The sequence below is a fragment of the Hydra vulgaris genome, chromosome 11 (genome assembly GCF_038396675.1).
Source record: "Hydra vulgaris chromosome 11, alternate assembly HydraT2T_AEP".
NCBI lineage: Eukaryota > Metazoa > Cnidaria > Hydrozoa > Anthoathecata > Hydridae > Hydra > Hydra vulgaris.
In genome coordinates, this window is record NC_088930.1 from 5,669,250 (window position 1) to 5,687,404 (window position 18,155).

At 27.3% G+C, this 18,155-nt stretch overlaps 1 protein-coding gene across 4 annotated transcripts in view; it reads left to right on the forward strand.

The window, feature by feature from the left end:
- Window positions 1-3,113: 3,113 nt before the first annotated feature.
- The window catches only part of LOC136087356 (uncharacterized), a 75,303-nt gene continuing 60,261 nt past the window's right edge, over window positions 3,114-18,155 (forward strand). For 3 of the 4 annotated variants that reach the window (XM_065809888.1, XM_065809887.1, XM_065809889.1), the window contains exons 1-4: window positions 3,114-3,213; window positions 7,404-7,498; window positions 9,151-9,238; window positions 9,343-9,420. In XM_065809888.1, coding sequence (XP_065665960.1) covers window positions 7,415-7,498; window positions 9,151-9,238; window positions 9,343-9,420 — 250 coding nt within the window. In that variant the 5' untranslated portion in view covers window positions 3,114-3,213; window positions 7,404-7,414. The remainder of the gene's footprint in view (window positions 3,214-7,403; window positions 7,499-9,150; window positions 9,239-9,342; window positions 9,421-18,155) is intronic. The other variant, XM_065809886.1, reaches the window with a different exon arrangement.

The following is an 18,155-nucleotide window of genomic DNA, read 5'->3' on the forward strand; positions in this document are numbered from 1 at the left end:
ATAAGTGTGTTTTATTTTTTAAATACATTCAAAAGACATTAAGCTTTCATACTAGCAAAGTTAAGCCACAAAGGTTAAATAAATTAATTTGACCTTTATTTTACAACTTTGATCTTTAGTAAAATCGTTTCAAATTAATAAATAGGATTAATAGTGCTTCTTTAAAAAGTTTTTATTATTAAATTTTATATTAGTTTTTTTTTTTTGTATAAACTTTGTGAAAGTCATTGATTTACAAAACTATCTTTTAAGTAAGTTTTTATACATAGTAAAATGAATAAGGACCGCTTCGGACTGAGAAGATCATGGTCACTTCACTTTTTTTAAAGAAGTTTTTGAACGGTAATCCTATTAAACAGTGGTATATTTATATATATATATATATATATATATATATATATATTATATATATATATATATATATATATATATATATATAAAATTTTTTTTTTTTTATTCCAAACATTACTAAAAAAAACTTATTAAATAATCCGATTAATTAACATAAATAGAATTTTCACCTAGTTTACTTATTTTTTTAATCCAGGCAAGTAAATATTATTTTTAGTATGGTAATTTTAAGATAAGTTTGCTCATTTATCTAAATGAGTAAAAATTTATGTTAATAATATTTACTATTAAAATTATATATAAGTAATAAATATATACGGTATATCTTAAAACTTATGACAAATTATACTTAAACTTTTTATTATAATTAAACTTTAAACTTAGATAACTCTTTCACTGTGAAGGAACTCTTTTACCCTGAACTCTCTCTTTATATATATATATATATATATATATATATATATATATATATATATATATATATATATATATATATATATATATATATATATATATATATATATATATATATATATATATATATATATATATATATATATATATTTGTGTATATAAAGAGAGAGTTCAGGGGCAGATCCAGCACTTTTTGATGTTGGAGATAGCTAACACCAGACATGAAAGAAACTCTAAACATTTATATATTTCTACTAATGTCAAATAAGGATGCCATGTAAAAAATTGCAGTGATTGGAGCCTGGGAACAAAAAAGCCCCAAAATTTTGACTAAAACTGCCTCAAACGTGAAAACAACAAGTTGATAAAACTTTTTTTTACTCTTCTTAAAGAAGTTTGTATTCATCGATAAATTCTAAATTTTATACAATAATCTCTTCGTGTTCAAAATTTATCATTATACAAAGTTTGAACACCCTCAATTTAAAGGGGTAACAGATTTTATAAAGTTATTATTTTTTAAAAGGTTACCATTTTACAAAATTGTTAACTCAAAAAGACTAATTAGAACGAAACGGTTTTTAAACATTGAGACAGATGATGCGGATTATTTAATTAAATGATGCATTCACATCACATCACATTTTCCGGTAAACTAATTGTAATGCATACATTTTCCGGTAAGCTATTCATAACTTAACAAAACGACTGGAAAATTATAACGGAGTTTGTACAACTTAAGGGCATGGTTATAATTACCCTTGTAAGAACTGAATTTAAACAGATTTGAAAAACCAGTGACCACAATACAATTTAGAATTTTATAATGTAATATTAGGTCATTAAACATTTGTTTTAGTAAAATGTTTAGCATAAGATACTAATCACAGACCAACAATACTATTGGTGAAGATACTAACCTCAGACTAAAAACTCTTTTGGTGAAGACTCTGATCACAGAATAAACAATACTCTTGGTGAAGAGGTGTTGTACTTTCCTATTGATTTTCTCAATCCTATTGATCTCACTGATAGTGTCAAATAACTAACTGGAGACCAATACTCTAGCATAGGATGTATATAAGTAAAGTAGGCTTAAACAATCAGTGCTTTTTCTTTTAAATAAAAAGTTTTAAGAATGAGATAGACTTCCTATATATAGCTAAATGTAAAATAAAATTTATGTGCTATTCAATTTTCAGGTGACTATCTCCGTTAGAATGTATATATTACCGTGTAATTATAATTCGCGGGTGGTTGATTAACATACTGACTAAAACTAAAGATGTTTATTAAACAAACAAAAAAAAAATATGTAAAATCTATGTGAACCTTGATAATAGCGTCGATCTATATTGGGTAGGTTAAAATTTTAATATATAAATACAACCATAACTGCAATAATAACTAATAACTTTGAACACAGCAGGCGATTTATAGAGAAAGAAGACTTTTGGGGGTTAGCTTTTCCTTCCTTTCATGATATGAAATTTTTTTTTGAATTGAAACTTGGTGATTGCAGCCCATTATAAATAAAAAATGCAATGTTAATAAAAGTATTAAAATATCAATGTAGAAATATGATGTTGTAAATTATACTTTGAAGTAATTTAAAATGATTAAAATACAGTTATTTGGCGAAAAAGTTGTTTGACTAAAAACGTATTTAGTCGATGTTTCTACATTTCACCCTTCCACATTTCATATAACATTGATTTAAAAATTTTTTTGAATAAAAAATACTTTTAGTCCCAACTTACTCTCTAAATTTAACGAGTCATTAATATTATTAGAAAAAAATTTCTTAGTTTTAAAAAATTTCTTAGAAGTACTGCAGCCATAAATAGAACAGTAATACAACAGACGTTCAAAGTATTTGATGAAAAACATGTAGCAATAATAGTTGGTTATGTATAAACAACCAACGCTTACAAATTTTATGCACTCTGCAGGGATTGGAAGTTAAAAAATGCAGACAATGAAAGTTGATTAAAGGAATCCTGCAAATGTGGAATAAGCAATATGTGAAATACCGCAAGATGATAATAATAATACCACAAGTGGACGCTATAATTCTCATGACTCTGATCTGGCCCTCCCTTAGTGCGCAACCCTGATTTTACCGAACTTTGAAAATTCAAACGCGGGAAATTTTAAATACAACTTAAAAACAAAATTTAATTTGCATCAAATAAACTATTATAATAATAATGATAATAATAAGGTATAGCTGTAGCAACTGGTGTTAACAGTTGCGAAGTACAGTAACGGTAGATATTGTACTGTAACAGCTCAATTTGTTTTTTGTTTATTTTTTAAAAGTTTCTGCAAATTTCAGATTTGTCTATTTTATTTTTGAAGTTATTTATAGAAGCAACTTCTACTATTTCAGATGGTAAGTTATTCCATGCATTTACAACTCGATTTTGGAAAAAGTGATATCTGAAGGTAATTTGCAAAAAGGTTTTTTCATTTTGAATTTGTGTTGTCGTAAATACGGACCTTCATTTGATATGTTTTGATAATTGTTTGTAACCTAATTTATTTTATCATGGCCATGTTGAATTTTAAAATGTTGAATAAGATCTCCACGTAGTCTACGTTCTTCAAGAGTCTTTAATTGCATAGTATTTAACCTAGCTTCATAAGGTAATTTTTTAATTGTAGGTGGTAGTTTGGTTGCTCTTTTTTGGATTATCTCAATTTAGTCTATGTTTTGTTGTAGGAATGGAGACCATGCCTGGACTGCAAACTCAAAACGTATGTGGACGTATGAATGTTGTATAGAGCTTTTTTCCTATGTTTTCCTCTAAATGTTCTTTTTATGATACCTAACATTCTATTTGCTTTGCTAGTTACTGAATCAACTTGTGAGTGCCATTTTAGATCCGATTGAACCATTATACCTAAATCACATTCAGCTTCTGTGTTACATAATGTATAATTGTAATTGCAATCAATATCAGTCATTATAAATGTAGCATTTGAATTTTTTTTCCCGATATGCAAAGTTTTGTATTTTTTATAACTAAATTTTGTTAGCCAGATAGATGACCATGCCATTATATCATTTATATCATTTTGAAGGCTTATTGAATCATTCACATTTTTTATGTTTATTATTTTGCTATCATAAGTATACAGTTTGATAGGGTTTTTTACTTGATCTGCCAAATCATTAATGAAAACCAAAAACAGCAGTGGTCCTAAAACTGATCCCTGTTGTACACCACTGATAACTGGTAGCCAATCTGAGACAGTGTTGCCGAGGATCACTCTCTGTTTTCTGTTAGTTAAAAAGTTTTCTATCCATCTTAAATAATTTCTCACGATACTGTATGATTTGAGTGATCAAAAAAGAGTGTGGTACTTTATCAAAAGTCTTTTCAAAGTCTAGATATAACATATTAACTGTGTGGCCATTTTTTAGTGCATCTATTATGATATCAAGAGTTTCCAATAGATTTGTTGTGCAGCTTTTATTTTTTCTGAGCCCATGTTGATTTTCATTAAATAAGCTGTTTTTTGTTAGATAATCCATAAGTTTATCTTGAATAATTGATTCCAAAACTTTACATGGGATAGGGGTCAATAAGATTGGTTTGTAATTAGATGCATTGTTCGTATTACCTTTTTTAAAAATCGGGGTTATATTTGCTGATTTCCAGAGTTCAGGTAATTGTTTCTCAGTCAATAATTTTATATATATTAAATTTAATGGTTCACAGAGACTACTTTATTTTCAATAGTATGGCAAGTTATTATATTGTTTATATATACTTCTAGAATAATTTTAGTCTTCTGCAGCATATTTGGTATGTTTTGTTTACCTTCATTAACAAAAATCGAAGTGAAACTATTGTTTAAAGTATTTGCTGTAGATTCTCTATTTGTTACAGTGTTATTATATTCATCAGACATTGAAACTATTCCTCATTTAACTTTTTTGTTAGAATTAACATAACTGTAAAATAATTTGGGATCTTTTTTTGATGTTTTGTATTCAATACATTTTAACCTCATCATGTTTTTAACCAGTTTACTTTGTATTTTGTATCGTTGAACCAAAATGGGTGACTTGGATTTATTTGATATTAACTTGTTCCATAAGGTTGTTTTATGTCGAATTTCAGTCTTTATTTTTTTGTCAATCAATGGTTTTAAAGCTATGTGCTTATGGACTTTTTTTAGGTATATAACTCTTAGATAATTTGTGATATTTATTTACAAAGACTTTTGTAACATTCATCAACATTTTTATTAAAGAAAAGATGTGACCATTTTATACTATGAAATGAATTGTTCATTTCTTGATAAATTCCAGCTTTATAGTTAAACTTTGATTTCCCATAGGAAGTTTTTGATGTAGTTGGTTTTTATAAGATGTAATTCTAATACGATATCTGATGTGCATTATTTGAGTTGCTCCACAGAGGATTTTAACCTATGATCGGGGTACGCTTTGGTGCATCAGTTAAAATCAAATCTAAGGTATTGCCTTCTGACTGTGCCTGATTTAAATGTTGGTTTTGAGTCAAAAAGGTGTCATTTAAATTGTCTATAAATATTTGTGTCTGTCTATCATTCTTTAACACTGTTTGAAAATTTTCATCATTCCATTTTATATTTGGCTATTTATAGTCTCCGGCTAAGAGTAAACCTAAATATTTGTTGCAATCAACACTTTTTTTTGCTATATTTATTATTTTATTGATTTTTTGATTTGTGAGTACTGTAGCATCAGGTGGACAATATATGCTACCAATTAAGATATTCTCATTTTCTGTTTTAATAACACACCAGACTTATTCAACTGTCATTTCTTCAGATGCTAGGTCATAAGGAGTATAAGCAATATACTTATTTTTAACATAGATAGCTAAACCTCCACCATGATATTTAGTTATGTTAGCTTTAGATTGATTGTTGTGAAAAACATTATACCCATTTACATTTATGGTACTTGATAAGTTAAACCAAGTTTTGGTTTCAATAAATATGTCAGGACTATACGCTGCAATTTCTAGCAAAAACAAATCAAATTTATTGTTTAGTAAAGTTGCATTTGTATATCTACAACATAGATGATATTTGGGTATTGATTTGCATAACAATACTTGTGGTTTAACATAATTAGATACAGGATTACATGTTGAAGGGACAGCCAATACTGCAGGTTGATACAAATAAAATCATGATTGCTATTGTTTTGGTTTTTTTATGAGTTTAACAATTTTGAAATTTCTTATAGTGTAGTAGTATTCATTGTTTTGATTTAGGCTAGCATTTAACAATTTAACTTCACTACGTAACTACTTAATAAGATCTCTTTCTGATTCTGTCATATCTGAGTTTAAATATATGTTGTTTATCTTGTTTCTGTTAATGTATGCAAATTATAATACACTTATTTTGTCTGACGCATTGTCTCTGATAACTGGTGGTATTTTTGAAGTGTTTCTTGTTTTGAGTCTGATTACTTTTTTTATTTTATCCTTGTCTGCATTTACTGAGTCAAAAATATCTTTCAAAAATATCTACCATATCTTCATCAGATTTTTTCTTGTCAATATTATCACGATTTGCTAATTTAACACCAAATATAATATTATTTTTTCTTTTATTATGTTCTTTTTCCTCATATAGAACCGTGTTTATTATATCATTTTGGCCTTGATTTACTTTAACTTTTCTTTTTACAATTTCACTCCAGTTATTTAGATCTTTTGATTTTTCTTAGCATAATTTATTTTCTAATTCATTTACCCTTTCAAAATTATTTATCAAAACATCTTTCTAGTCTTTTTTTTTTCTAATTGCTTGATTTTTCTTGCATTTCTTGTAGTAACATATTTATGTCTGAATTTTTTGGTGGCATTTTAAAAGTGAAACCAAACCAAATCAACTCTCATCAATAAACCAACTTCAAGTTCTTCGATAGGAGGGCTACAACCCTAAAACAGTGGGTTACCTCTGGGTTGTGAACTTTATATTATGTATATATCTTATTACACTTATTAACACAAATAGAACTGTTAGTTTTTTTTTTTTCCTATTTCAGTTTTTATAAATATTATGCCTATTTTAATTTAATTTTAACTGTTATCATGTTATCTTGAATAAACTTTACAAAAAATTTTATTTAAGATAACACGATAACAGTTATAACTTTATAACTGCCATAAAATTGTATATTGTATAGAATTTATAATTTTTTAAATATTATCTTTATTGACGATAAGGCTATATAATATAATGAAATTTATATCTCTCTATAATTTTTTATAAGAGCTTATACATATTTAAAATTTATGTGTGTAAAGAAATATAAATTGTTAATATGTACTTTTTATTCCAACAGTTATAAATTTATAGATTTTACATTAAAGTTTTTAGTGTAAAATCTAAAAAATATATTGTTTTTAGTACAAACAATAAATTTTTCAACAAATTTTATAAACATAACTATTACACGTTTATAGCAATACATTAAAAAAATCTTGTGCCATTTTTTAGGCTAAAAATGTATAGATATATAGTCTCATAAAATTTTTTGAAATTTTTTTGTTTTTTAATTTAAAATCAATATATTCTAATACAAACTTTAGGTTATTCTCACTATTTTTTTTTCAATTCAGGGAATTATAAAATGGATATTTCTCAAGTTGGAATGATAAATAATTTAAGTTTAGATGTGAGGCCAAAGCGAAAAATTCAATACAAGAAGTGCAAGGTTTATGAATTTAAAAAATTTATATTTGATATTAATATAATTTATTTTTAATAAAAAATGCTGATTATTTGTAGCAATTAAGAATTTTTAGTCTATGATACATTAAAAATTCATATTCTTATGGCTAATGTGGTATAAGTATTATAATGACATGTGGCTATAATACTTATACCACTTAAGTATTATAAATACCATAACCAAAAATAGCCCACTCTATGCTAGCCCATAAATTGAGTGTTGCTATCACACAAGGTATGCATTAAATTTCCTTGTTGGGTATGCTAGCGAGTGAAGTATGCTTGTTATTACTATTGAGAATAATTGAGTTCATCTATTTTGTTTGTTCTAACTTTTGCGAGCATCTTTATTTTACTGCTTCTTTTTTGATTTAATTGGTAATATTGTTGTTGTTGTTGTTGTTATTGTTGTTTTTATTAAGGTTATTATTACTAGTATTATTAATACTATTAATAATATTAGTAATAATGATAAAAATAATAAGCCATATTTTTTACAAATACAAAATTTTGTAAAATACATGAACCAGTATTTTATTTTTTATAACAAATTTTCTCCCAATAACTTACAATGCATTTGTAGGTCTAACAATATTTACAATGTGTTTTTGGACTTTGCTAAAATTTCATTTTGCATTGAATTCGTTAGGCTACTATTAGTCTAAAAGTTAAAGGTTGAAGACATTAAGTTCATCTCATATTATTAGTGGTAAAAGTGGTAGCTAGAAGACTTAAAGTGATATCATTAAGGGTTTGTAGAATTATTTAATTCAGTAATTACTTAGTTTACTGATTTCAATGAAGATGTCATTATGAAATGGCTTATCCAGGATATCTTCTTTTTTGATTAGGTTGTTATAATTTTTCAAATTAGTTTTTAGATTGATAAATTGTGTGTTGAGCCAAAGTATCTTTATGGGTATAAGCACTTTTGAATAAACCTGGTTTATGGCAATTTTTCAGTACAGTATCTCAATCTGATCTATTTTCTAGGGGGTAACTTTGACAAGATTTTATATGAAGTTTTATTATTAGATGATGAGATTCTTTCCACATGGTTGACCTTGAAAGAATTTAAACTACAAGCTTTATAAACTTGTAGATATTTGATGTTTTATAAACATTCAATGACTTGGCAAGCCAAAAATAGTTACAGTGGAGTTCCATGTTTTCATTTGTCTATATCTGCAGAAATAAGATTAATGAGTCAGTAATGATCTTGCAGAGTTTTGGCATGCTTGATTTAAATAGTTTCAGATTATACTTGCTTTTAACTGGTATGACCTTAAGTTTTCTGCTTTAATGAATCATTCTGCTTTAATGAATAAAACCAGAAGCATTCTGCTTTAATGGATAAAATCAAAATAAATATATTATTCATTTCATTTGGTTTAATATTTGTTTTATAATTATTTAAAATAGTTTGCTATTTTTTTATTGTTCATATTGATTTTTAGAGTTAATTTCATTTTTGGAAATTTATTTGTAAAATTATTTAATTGAAATGCCATAGTGTAGTGCTGCTCTAGAATGAAACTTAGATAAGTTTTGCAGAGAGTTGAGAGTTATATAATTTACTTACTATTTATTAAAAAAAACTTTTTATTATCAATAAAATTGTGAAAATTTCTTTAGGGGCGGTTCACTCTAAAATCGTCAGGTGTTTTAAACAAAAGTATTATTAAGGGAATGAATAGTTCTAAAAGTTTCAACGATAGCAAAGGTTTTCATATATTTTAAAAATTTATTATAAGTTTTACAACTTATACAATTTTTATATTGTTAATTAAAATCAAAGATCTAATTAAAAATGCTTTTTATTTTTAGCAAACCGAAGTCAATTGGTACCTGTAAAAGATATTAATTCCTTTTTAAGAAAAAATAAAGAGCTGGCAATTGCTTTAGGTAATATTATGTGTGCGGCTATATATATGTGTATATATATATATATATATATATATATATATATATATATATATATATATATATATATGTGTGTATAAATGTGTATAAATGTGTATAAATATATATATATATATATGTATATATATATATATATATATATATATATATATATATATATATATATATATATATATATATATATATATATATATATATATATATATATATATATATATGTATATATATATATACACAGCTGTGGCCATAAGTTTAAATCCACTTCCACTTTTTTGAAAATATACAGCAAAGTTTGATTTTAGAGTGAAATAAACCTGTTTTTCAATAAAAGTATTTATTTTATAAACAATTAATTAATATTTTAATATTTTGTTGCACCTCCTTTGGCCTTTATCTCCTCTGCAATCCTTTGCTTCATATTATTAACAAATTTTTCACAATCTGCCTGTATGATTTTAGCCCATTCAAAAGCAATAAATTCTATCAAGTATTTTTTTGAAGTGAACTCATGTGTCCTGACCCTTCTTTTGAGCATTACCATAAATTTTCTATGGGGTTAAGGTAGGCGACTGTGCTGGCCATTCTAAAATTTGGGATTTATTTTTTACCAACCATTCCTTCGTATGATGTGCACTACCTTGCAAATACAAAAAAACAATCTGTCCTCATATTCCTTCACTAAGTTCACATAATTTCCCCATTTTCTGAATGAATAATATTGTTAAATAAAATTTTCACAACTGTTTAAATAGATCTGCACTGTGCAAGGTATAATTATATAATAAAAGCCATATTCATATTTTTATGACAAAATCGATAGTAATCGGAATCCCAGTAATAAAATATAACTTAAGGGATTCCCTGATGCTTACTTAAAACCAAAATATTAATTTAGCCTGAATATTATATATTTAAATTATATTATTTGTTATTTTTTATCAAGTTCTTTGAGTGGATTTAAACTTATGGCCATGGCTGTATATATACATATATATATATATATATATATATATATATATATATATATATATATATATATATATATATATATATATATATATATATATATATATATATATATATATATATATATATATATATATATATATATATACATATATACAGTATTGGCATATGAATATATATATATATATATATATATATATATATATATATATATATATATATATATATATATATGTATATATATATATATATATATATATATATATATATATATATATATATATATATATATATATATATATATATATATATATATATATTAGAGTGTCCTGTTTTCAGGGTCACATTTTATTTTGACTGCTCCTAGGATTTTTCTGCTGTGTATATGTGAGAAAATGAGATCTGTAAAGTTTTAGAGCTCTAACTTTATTTTTGTGACTACACAAGCCACCTTAAGTTTCAAAAATCATGATTTTTGGGTGAAAAAAGCCTATTTTTATTGTGCTTGTGTAGTCACAGTTTGAAAGATACAGGCTAATTTATCCATTTTTATGCGGTTTGAAGCGGTTGACAAAGTCAAACAAAATACTGATCTAATCATTATGAAATGGGTCTAAATCAATTTCCAAACCCTTTTCACACCTAATTAGACCAACCAAAATCCAAAATCGGTTGAAAAAAGTTATGTATATTTTTCCAAAATATTCATTCCTGAAGTGAGAAGATTTGAAACATGTTAAAATGCCTATAATATTGCGTGTTATATAAATTAGGGAAGGGGTGGGGGAATACTACAACCTAAATGTGTTGAGCAAATTCTGACCTGGGGGTTTGGGGAGGGGGAGAGTTTATTTGGAACAATGCATTTCCTCTGCAAGGGGTGGGGCCTGGGGGTTAGTTGCAACGGTAATCCTTCAGTTAAGCGGCGTAAAATAAAATTATTATTTTGCTTTCTTGCATTGTCTCAAAAATGTCTGAAATGTTTTAAAAGCAAAATAATAATTTTATTTTACGTCGCTTAACTGAAGGATTACCAAAAGTGCTTCAAAGTAGTGATAGAACACTATTATTAAAACTTTGAGAAACTTTATCTTTTTAAGTGAAAGAACACTTTATAATTCTGTAAGTGATAGGACACTTTTATAAACTTCTGTCTATTATAGTTGTTATTTGACTCCAGTGCAGAGAGTAAACTTAATTGAACAGAATGGCTAAAACCAGAAAAAAGAAAGAAGTATTTCTTCTTAAGAGTATAAGTGACAAGTTGAATGACAATCAACTCCCTTCTAACAAAGACATTTTGAAGCATTATTATTTTCTAAAGTCTGAAAATCCTAAGATTAATGATAACACCCTTCTTTGCTGTGGATTCTCTCATGATTTCAAGCTCATTTGTGAGGAAAATTGTCAGTGTTAGGTTAAAAAGGTCACAGCTATTTATGAAAAAGCTGGAATTCCAATATCCAGAGTGGACAAAGTACAGAAGAAAATGAGTGAATTGCTAGCCAAGCACAAAAAATTGATTTCTCTTCAAAAAAGGCAAAACACTAAAGAAGTAGAAAAGAGAATAATTTTCAAAAACAATATTTTGCCTGTTTTTTTTGATGATATGCCCAGTGATGTGATACAAATATTAAAGAAAGATAAGAAAAGATCTCAGGTAGACAAGGCAGAAGATATCATTTTCATAAATGATCAAAGAAGTTGCAGGAAAATGTAAATCGGTAAGAAAGATAAAAGGTACATTTATTCTGCTCAAAGATCTCAACAGGCAAGAGTAAGAATGTCTGGAGCAGATCATGACCAGAGTTATCAGTCTGAGCTGCAGGTTTCATCTTCAAGTGAAACATAAATATCTTCAGAAGAAACAGACACCTCTAATTCTACAGACTAATTCTACAGACATTGCTTTATATATATAAAGTAAAGATGAGATAATCATAATAAAAGGTATATAAAGTAAAGATGAGATAGATCCACAACCATCTACATCTGCTGGCATAGTAGGAGATATTGTCCTTATTTCGAAGGTCAAACATGTAAGCATCAGAGCTCAATCCGATATTTTAAAGCAGGTGGCTGATACAAGTTGGCTTTCCAGTAAAGATATGTCAAAATCCAATATACACAGAATCGGTAGAAAGGTCATACAGGAAACAGCGGAGGAAGCCAGGGAAGCTTTAAGAGCAAAAGCTGGATCAAACATGATTCTTCATTATGATGGAATGCTAGTCAAAGAGTATACTGATGGAAAGAAACTCAAAAGAGAGCACTTAGCATTGAGTGTAACTTGTGATGGAGAACATTTTTTGCTTGGAGTACCTCCTGTCACTGATTCTACTGGAGCTTGTCAGACTGAGAAGATTATTGAGATTTTAGAAGAAAACTCACTCAAAAAAGACATTAAAGGTCTAGTGTTTGACACCACTGCGTCAAATACAGGTAAAGAAAAAGGAGTAAATTCCAGGTTAAACATCTATCTTGGAAGACCTGTTATGCATTTTGCTTGCAGACATCATATCAATGAGTGTCATATTAAGAATGTTGCAAAACTCTTCAAGACAACCTCAGGTCCAGATAATCAACTCTTCAAGAAACTGTTGGATGAGTTTTCTCTTATTCAGATTGATCAAAAAAAAACTTTGCAAATTCAAATATGGAGTAAATCAACAACTTGACAATGCTGCTAGAGTATCCCTAGAACTCATCACAAAGTTGTTAGATGAAGACAAAATACCCAGCAGTGATTATTGGGAGCTTGCAGAAATTGTTCAATTCTATTTGTCCCCAGAGATTGATCAACTGACAGTTCGACAACCTGGAGCAATTCATCATGCAAGGTTTATGGCACAGGCTATATATTACATGAAGTTGCAAATTCTGAGCCAAATGACAGATATTGTTTCCACAGCTTCTACAAAAAAGAAGTTGAGGCCATCTCTGAGTTTGTAGCATTGTATTATGCAAAGTGGTTCTTAACCTCATCTCAGACTGTAATTTCTCCAAGACATGACATAGAAGCAATCTGGGAGATGAAGTCATACATAGTAAGCGACTGGGGGCAGGGCCGGGGCTAGGTTTGATAACACATAGCCATGACCAGGGCCAGGTTTATGATCAGGGCTGCATTAATATTGATAGATCCTATAAAAATGTTATTTTTAATTAAAATTTATGGTATGAATTTTATTTAAAAAAAATATTTTATAGGATCTATCAATTTTAATGCAGCCCCGGCTGGGTTTATGACCGGGTTGCATTTATATTGATAGATCCTATAAAAATATTGTTTTTAATTATAACTCATATCATAAATTTTAATTAAAAATAACATTTTTATAGGATCTATCAATATTAATGCAGCACTGATCATAAACTCATCCTCGGTCGCAGCTATGTGTTATCAAACCTGGCCCCGGCCATAGCCCCGGTTGCTTACTGGTCATACATGAAGAGCAGATCTTATGTTGCAGCCAAATGTCTCGATAGCATTGCAAACCATACATGGTATCTTCATCCAACTTTGGTCCCATTTAGTTTACTGGATCCTGGAGTGTCAGATGAGGAAAATATTGAAATTGCTGAACGAATGCTGATGATAAATGATTCAAAGGAAAAGGATCCTCTGTCATTTATGTATAAGAAGGTTAATGTATCAGGTTTCATTGACAAAGAAGGAGAGAGGCCCAGGTTGTCTGAGTTTTTTGATTCAGAATCCATTTTGATATTTAAAAATGGATAGCCAGCAGCTTGAATGGATGAAGATTCCACCTAGTATGTCTAGCTACACAAAGTTCAAGGATTTTATCTCCAACATTCCTGTAACTAATGATGCTGCAGAGAGGAATGTTAAACTTATACAGGACTTTATTGATGGAAGCCATGATAAAGAGCTGAGGCAAGATCTTCTCCTAGCAGTAGACGAGAAAAGAAAGGCTAAAAGACCCCAAGGGACTGGTGGAAAGAAAAGAAAATGTTAATGTTGTAGAATTAGTGGTTAAAATATGTCTAGTGTAATATATAAATAAAATTAAACATATAGTTAATACTTTTTAACCGATTTTAGGATTTTCGTTGGTCTAATTAGGTGTGAAAAGGGTTCGGAAATCGATTTAGACCTATTTCATAATGATTAGATCAGTATTTTGTTTGACTTTGTCAACCGCGTCAAACCGCATAAAAATGGATAAATTATGTCAACTGCGTAGCTTTGAACTCACTTCAAACCTAACTAACGGTTTTATTCAAACTGCTCCCAATTTTTTTCTAACTAATGAGTGTTTAATAGTACATGGTTCAACATAAGTTTAGCCTGTATCTTTCAAACTGTGACTACACAAGCACTGTAAAAATAGGTCTTTTTCACCCAAAAATCATGATTTTTGAAACTTAAGGTGGCTTGTGTAGTCATAAAAATAAAGTTAGAGCTCTAAAACTTTACAGATCTCATTTTCTCACATATACACAGCAGAAAAATGCTAGGAGCAGTCAAAATAAAATGTGACCCTGAAAACGGGACACCCTAATATATATATATATATATATATATATATATATATATATATATATATATATATATATATATATATATATATATATATATATATATGTATATATATATATAAAGCAATTTTAAATGTGATATTTCGGCTCATAGTTGGAGCCATTTTCAAACTAAATGCGTTACAAAAATTTGTTGTTTACAATAATGATGTCATTGCTGAGTAATAATAAAAGTTTTTCTTAAATTTAACAAAAAATGATTTCTAATGGTGAGTCATTTCTAGGTTGCCATTATCTCAGTTTAGAATTTTATTTTTTGGATAGCAACATTGCAATCTGTCTATTTCAATTGCCTCCCTGATTTTCTTAGCATAATTATTTGGGATAACTGAAAGTGTTTTAGGATTATTTTTGTTAAGTATACCATTGTAATGTTGTGCACGTTCAACAATTCCAAACGCTTTCCAGTTCGCTTTAGTCACTTTTTTTGATGTTCGGCTATTCATGTTTTTATCTTTTTTATGGTTTCACCCACATAAAAAGCACAACATTTACATTCAAGTTAATAAACACCCGGGTAACAGTTATATAATGGTATGTATATATAATAACTATAACTGTTATGTAATGATATATATATATATATATATATATATATATATATATATATATATATATATATATATATATATATATATACATATACAAATCTATATAATATAAATAATACATATATATATATATATATATATATATATATATATATATATATATATATATATATATATATATATATATATATATATATATATATATATATAATATTGGCAATTAATAACAATCCATCATGTTATTTTAGTAGTAAGTTTGAAATTATATATTTTTAAAAATTAGATAGTAGTATCTTTTGGAACATTATTTTATAAATTTATTACTTCTTCTAAGCTGGTCCAAATATTTTATTTCAATTTTACCAAGAATGTGGTCTAATCAAGACCACAAGTTCTCTATGCAATTGAGATCTAATGACAGGCCAAGACATGATTTAATGTTGTTTTCATTAGAGCATTATCTTATTGGAAGATAATTCCCATGTTATTTCATATAATGTCAATAGAAGACATTAAATAATTATCCAAATATCTTTCAGAATCAAGCCTTCCATCGAATAGCTTGAAGCAACTAATACCTTCATAGCTCATGCAAGCCAAGATGCCTGGACCGCCACTAATTTGTTTTGTTCTATACATAAATCAATCTGGATCTATTTTTTCATGTGGCCTTTTTCTCAGCATTAATCAGCATTTTCTTGAATCAACCTCAATTTTCATTTCATTGCTGAAAAGAACGCTGTGTCACATGCTCGTAAAAAAAATTTAATGAGCTTAAAACAAGTTTATTTTTGCTTTCTGATGTTTTTTCAATAAATGTGGTTTTTTGCAAGCAGCTTGCCACATTTGTGTTTTATAGTACTCTTTTAATTGCTCAAGCACTAGCAATAACACCAGAAGCTTCTTGCCATTTTCAACTCAGTATTGATCAGTAGATGACAACTTTTTGTTTTTTTTTACTATGTGTATAAGTAAACGCTCATTTCATTTCATCATTTGAAATACTGGGTCTTCCAGGACCCAGAAGATTTCTTGTTTTATTTTGTTTTGTTATTATTAAGGTGCCCCAAGACAACCTTACAGTAATATCACAGAGCACTGTGAAAGCATTTGACTAAGGAGGAAGTTAATGCCTTCTTCCTTACCAATGATGCTTAATGGATTAAAGTAGGGGTCGAACCTCAGACCTCTTGGTTCTGAGCCAAAACCCTAACCACTGCACCATGGCTGCACAGATTTTCAATTGTATTCGTATATCAGTTAATTATTCTGCTCACAGTTGTGTGTGTTGTGTTTGTTTTGATTAGTTAATTAGATACTAATTAATCAGTTAATTAGATACTAATTTTTATATTTCATTCCACACATATTTTCAAAAATTTAAAACAGTATAAATAAAAGTTCTCAAATAAATGTTAATGATTTGCAAATATGTTTAAAGTTTTACTCAAAAACAAATAAAATTTTGAAGGAAATTTTAAAAAATAGAGCAGATTATTAGTTTTAACCATTATAATTATTTTTAGATAATGAGATATGTGTAAATAAATAAACAAATAATAATTAGTGCATCAATTAATATTTTTATGAACATCTAAATTTATTTGAAAGAAGATTTAATGCTCATCAAATATCAAATAACACTTTTTATATTTTAAGTATCCTTGATTTAGTATCAAAGTTAAGTGTTTAAAAAAACATTGTAGAATGCTATTAATGCCCAATACCAGGCCTTCCCAGGAGAGGCGTGCGGTCGCACGCCTTGAGTGAACACGGATATATATTTTTTTTTGGATAACTCGGCCACGCTTTTTTAGCATATATTAAAAATAACGCATTTTTAAAAAGACGCTGAAAAAATCAAATTAAATTCGTTGTATTATTTTGTAATTTTTTTAATAATTTATTCTTTTCATTAATAAGGAAATAATAACATAAAAATAATATATATATATATATATTTTTTTTGAATTTTTTTTTCTTATAACAAATTTTTATTTTTTTATTTTACATTTTTTTTTTTTGAATTTTAAATTTTTTCGCATAAGTATGTCTTTTTACAAAAAATAACTTCTAAGTTCTAGAAGAATTATTATCTACAAGGTTCTTGATAAGTATATGAATGTTTAGCTCATTCGGTTAAGACATTACAAAGCGCCGCGGAGACCCGGATTCGCATCCCGCGTCGGCAGAGCATATTTTTCAAAATTGATTAAAAAAGTTTTCGGTCACATTTTCTGTTTATTTTTTCGACTTGTCTCAAATATCGTTGCTGAAAAAATCAACACCTAAAAATATATTATAAATAATTATAATATAAATAAATATAAATAAATAAATTTTTTTTTTAATGTTTACTAGACATAAAAAAAAAAATTGTAATAAGAAAAAAAAAATTTTTATAAATAAGTATAAATATATATATTTCATTTTTATGTTCATATTTTTATATTAATAATAGGAATAAATTATGAATAAAATTAATAAAATAATACGACAATTTAGTTAGGTTTTTTCAGCGCCTTTTTAAAAATGCGTCATTAATATATGCTAAAAAACCGTGGCCAAACTCTCAAAAAATATATATATATGCATGGTCACTCAAAGCGACCGACCGCACGCCTCTCTTGGGAAGGC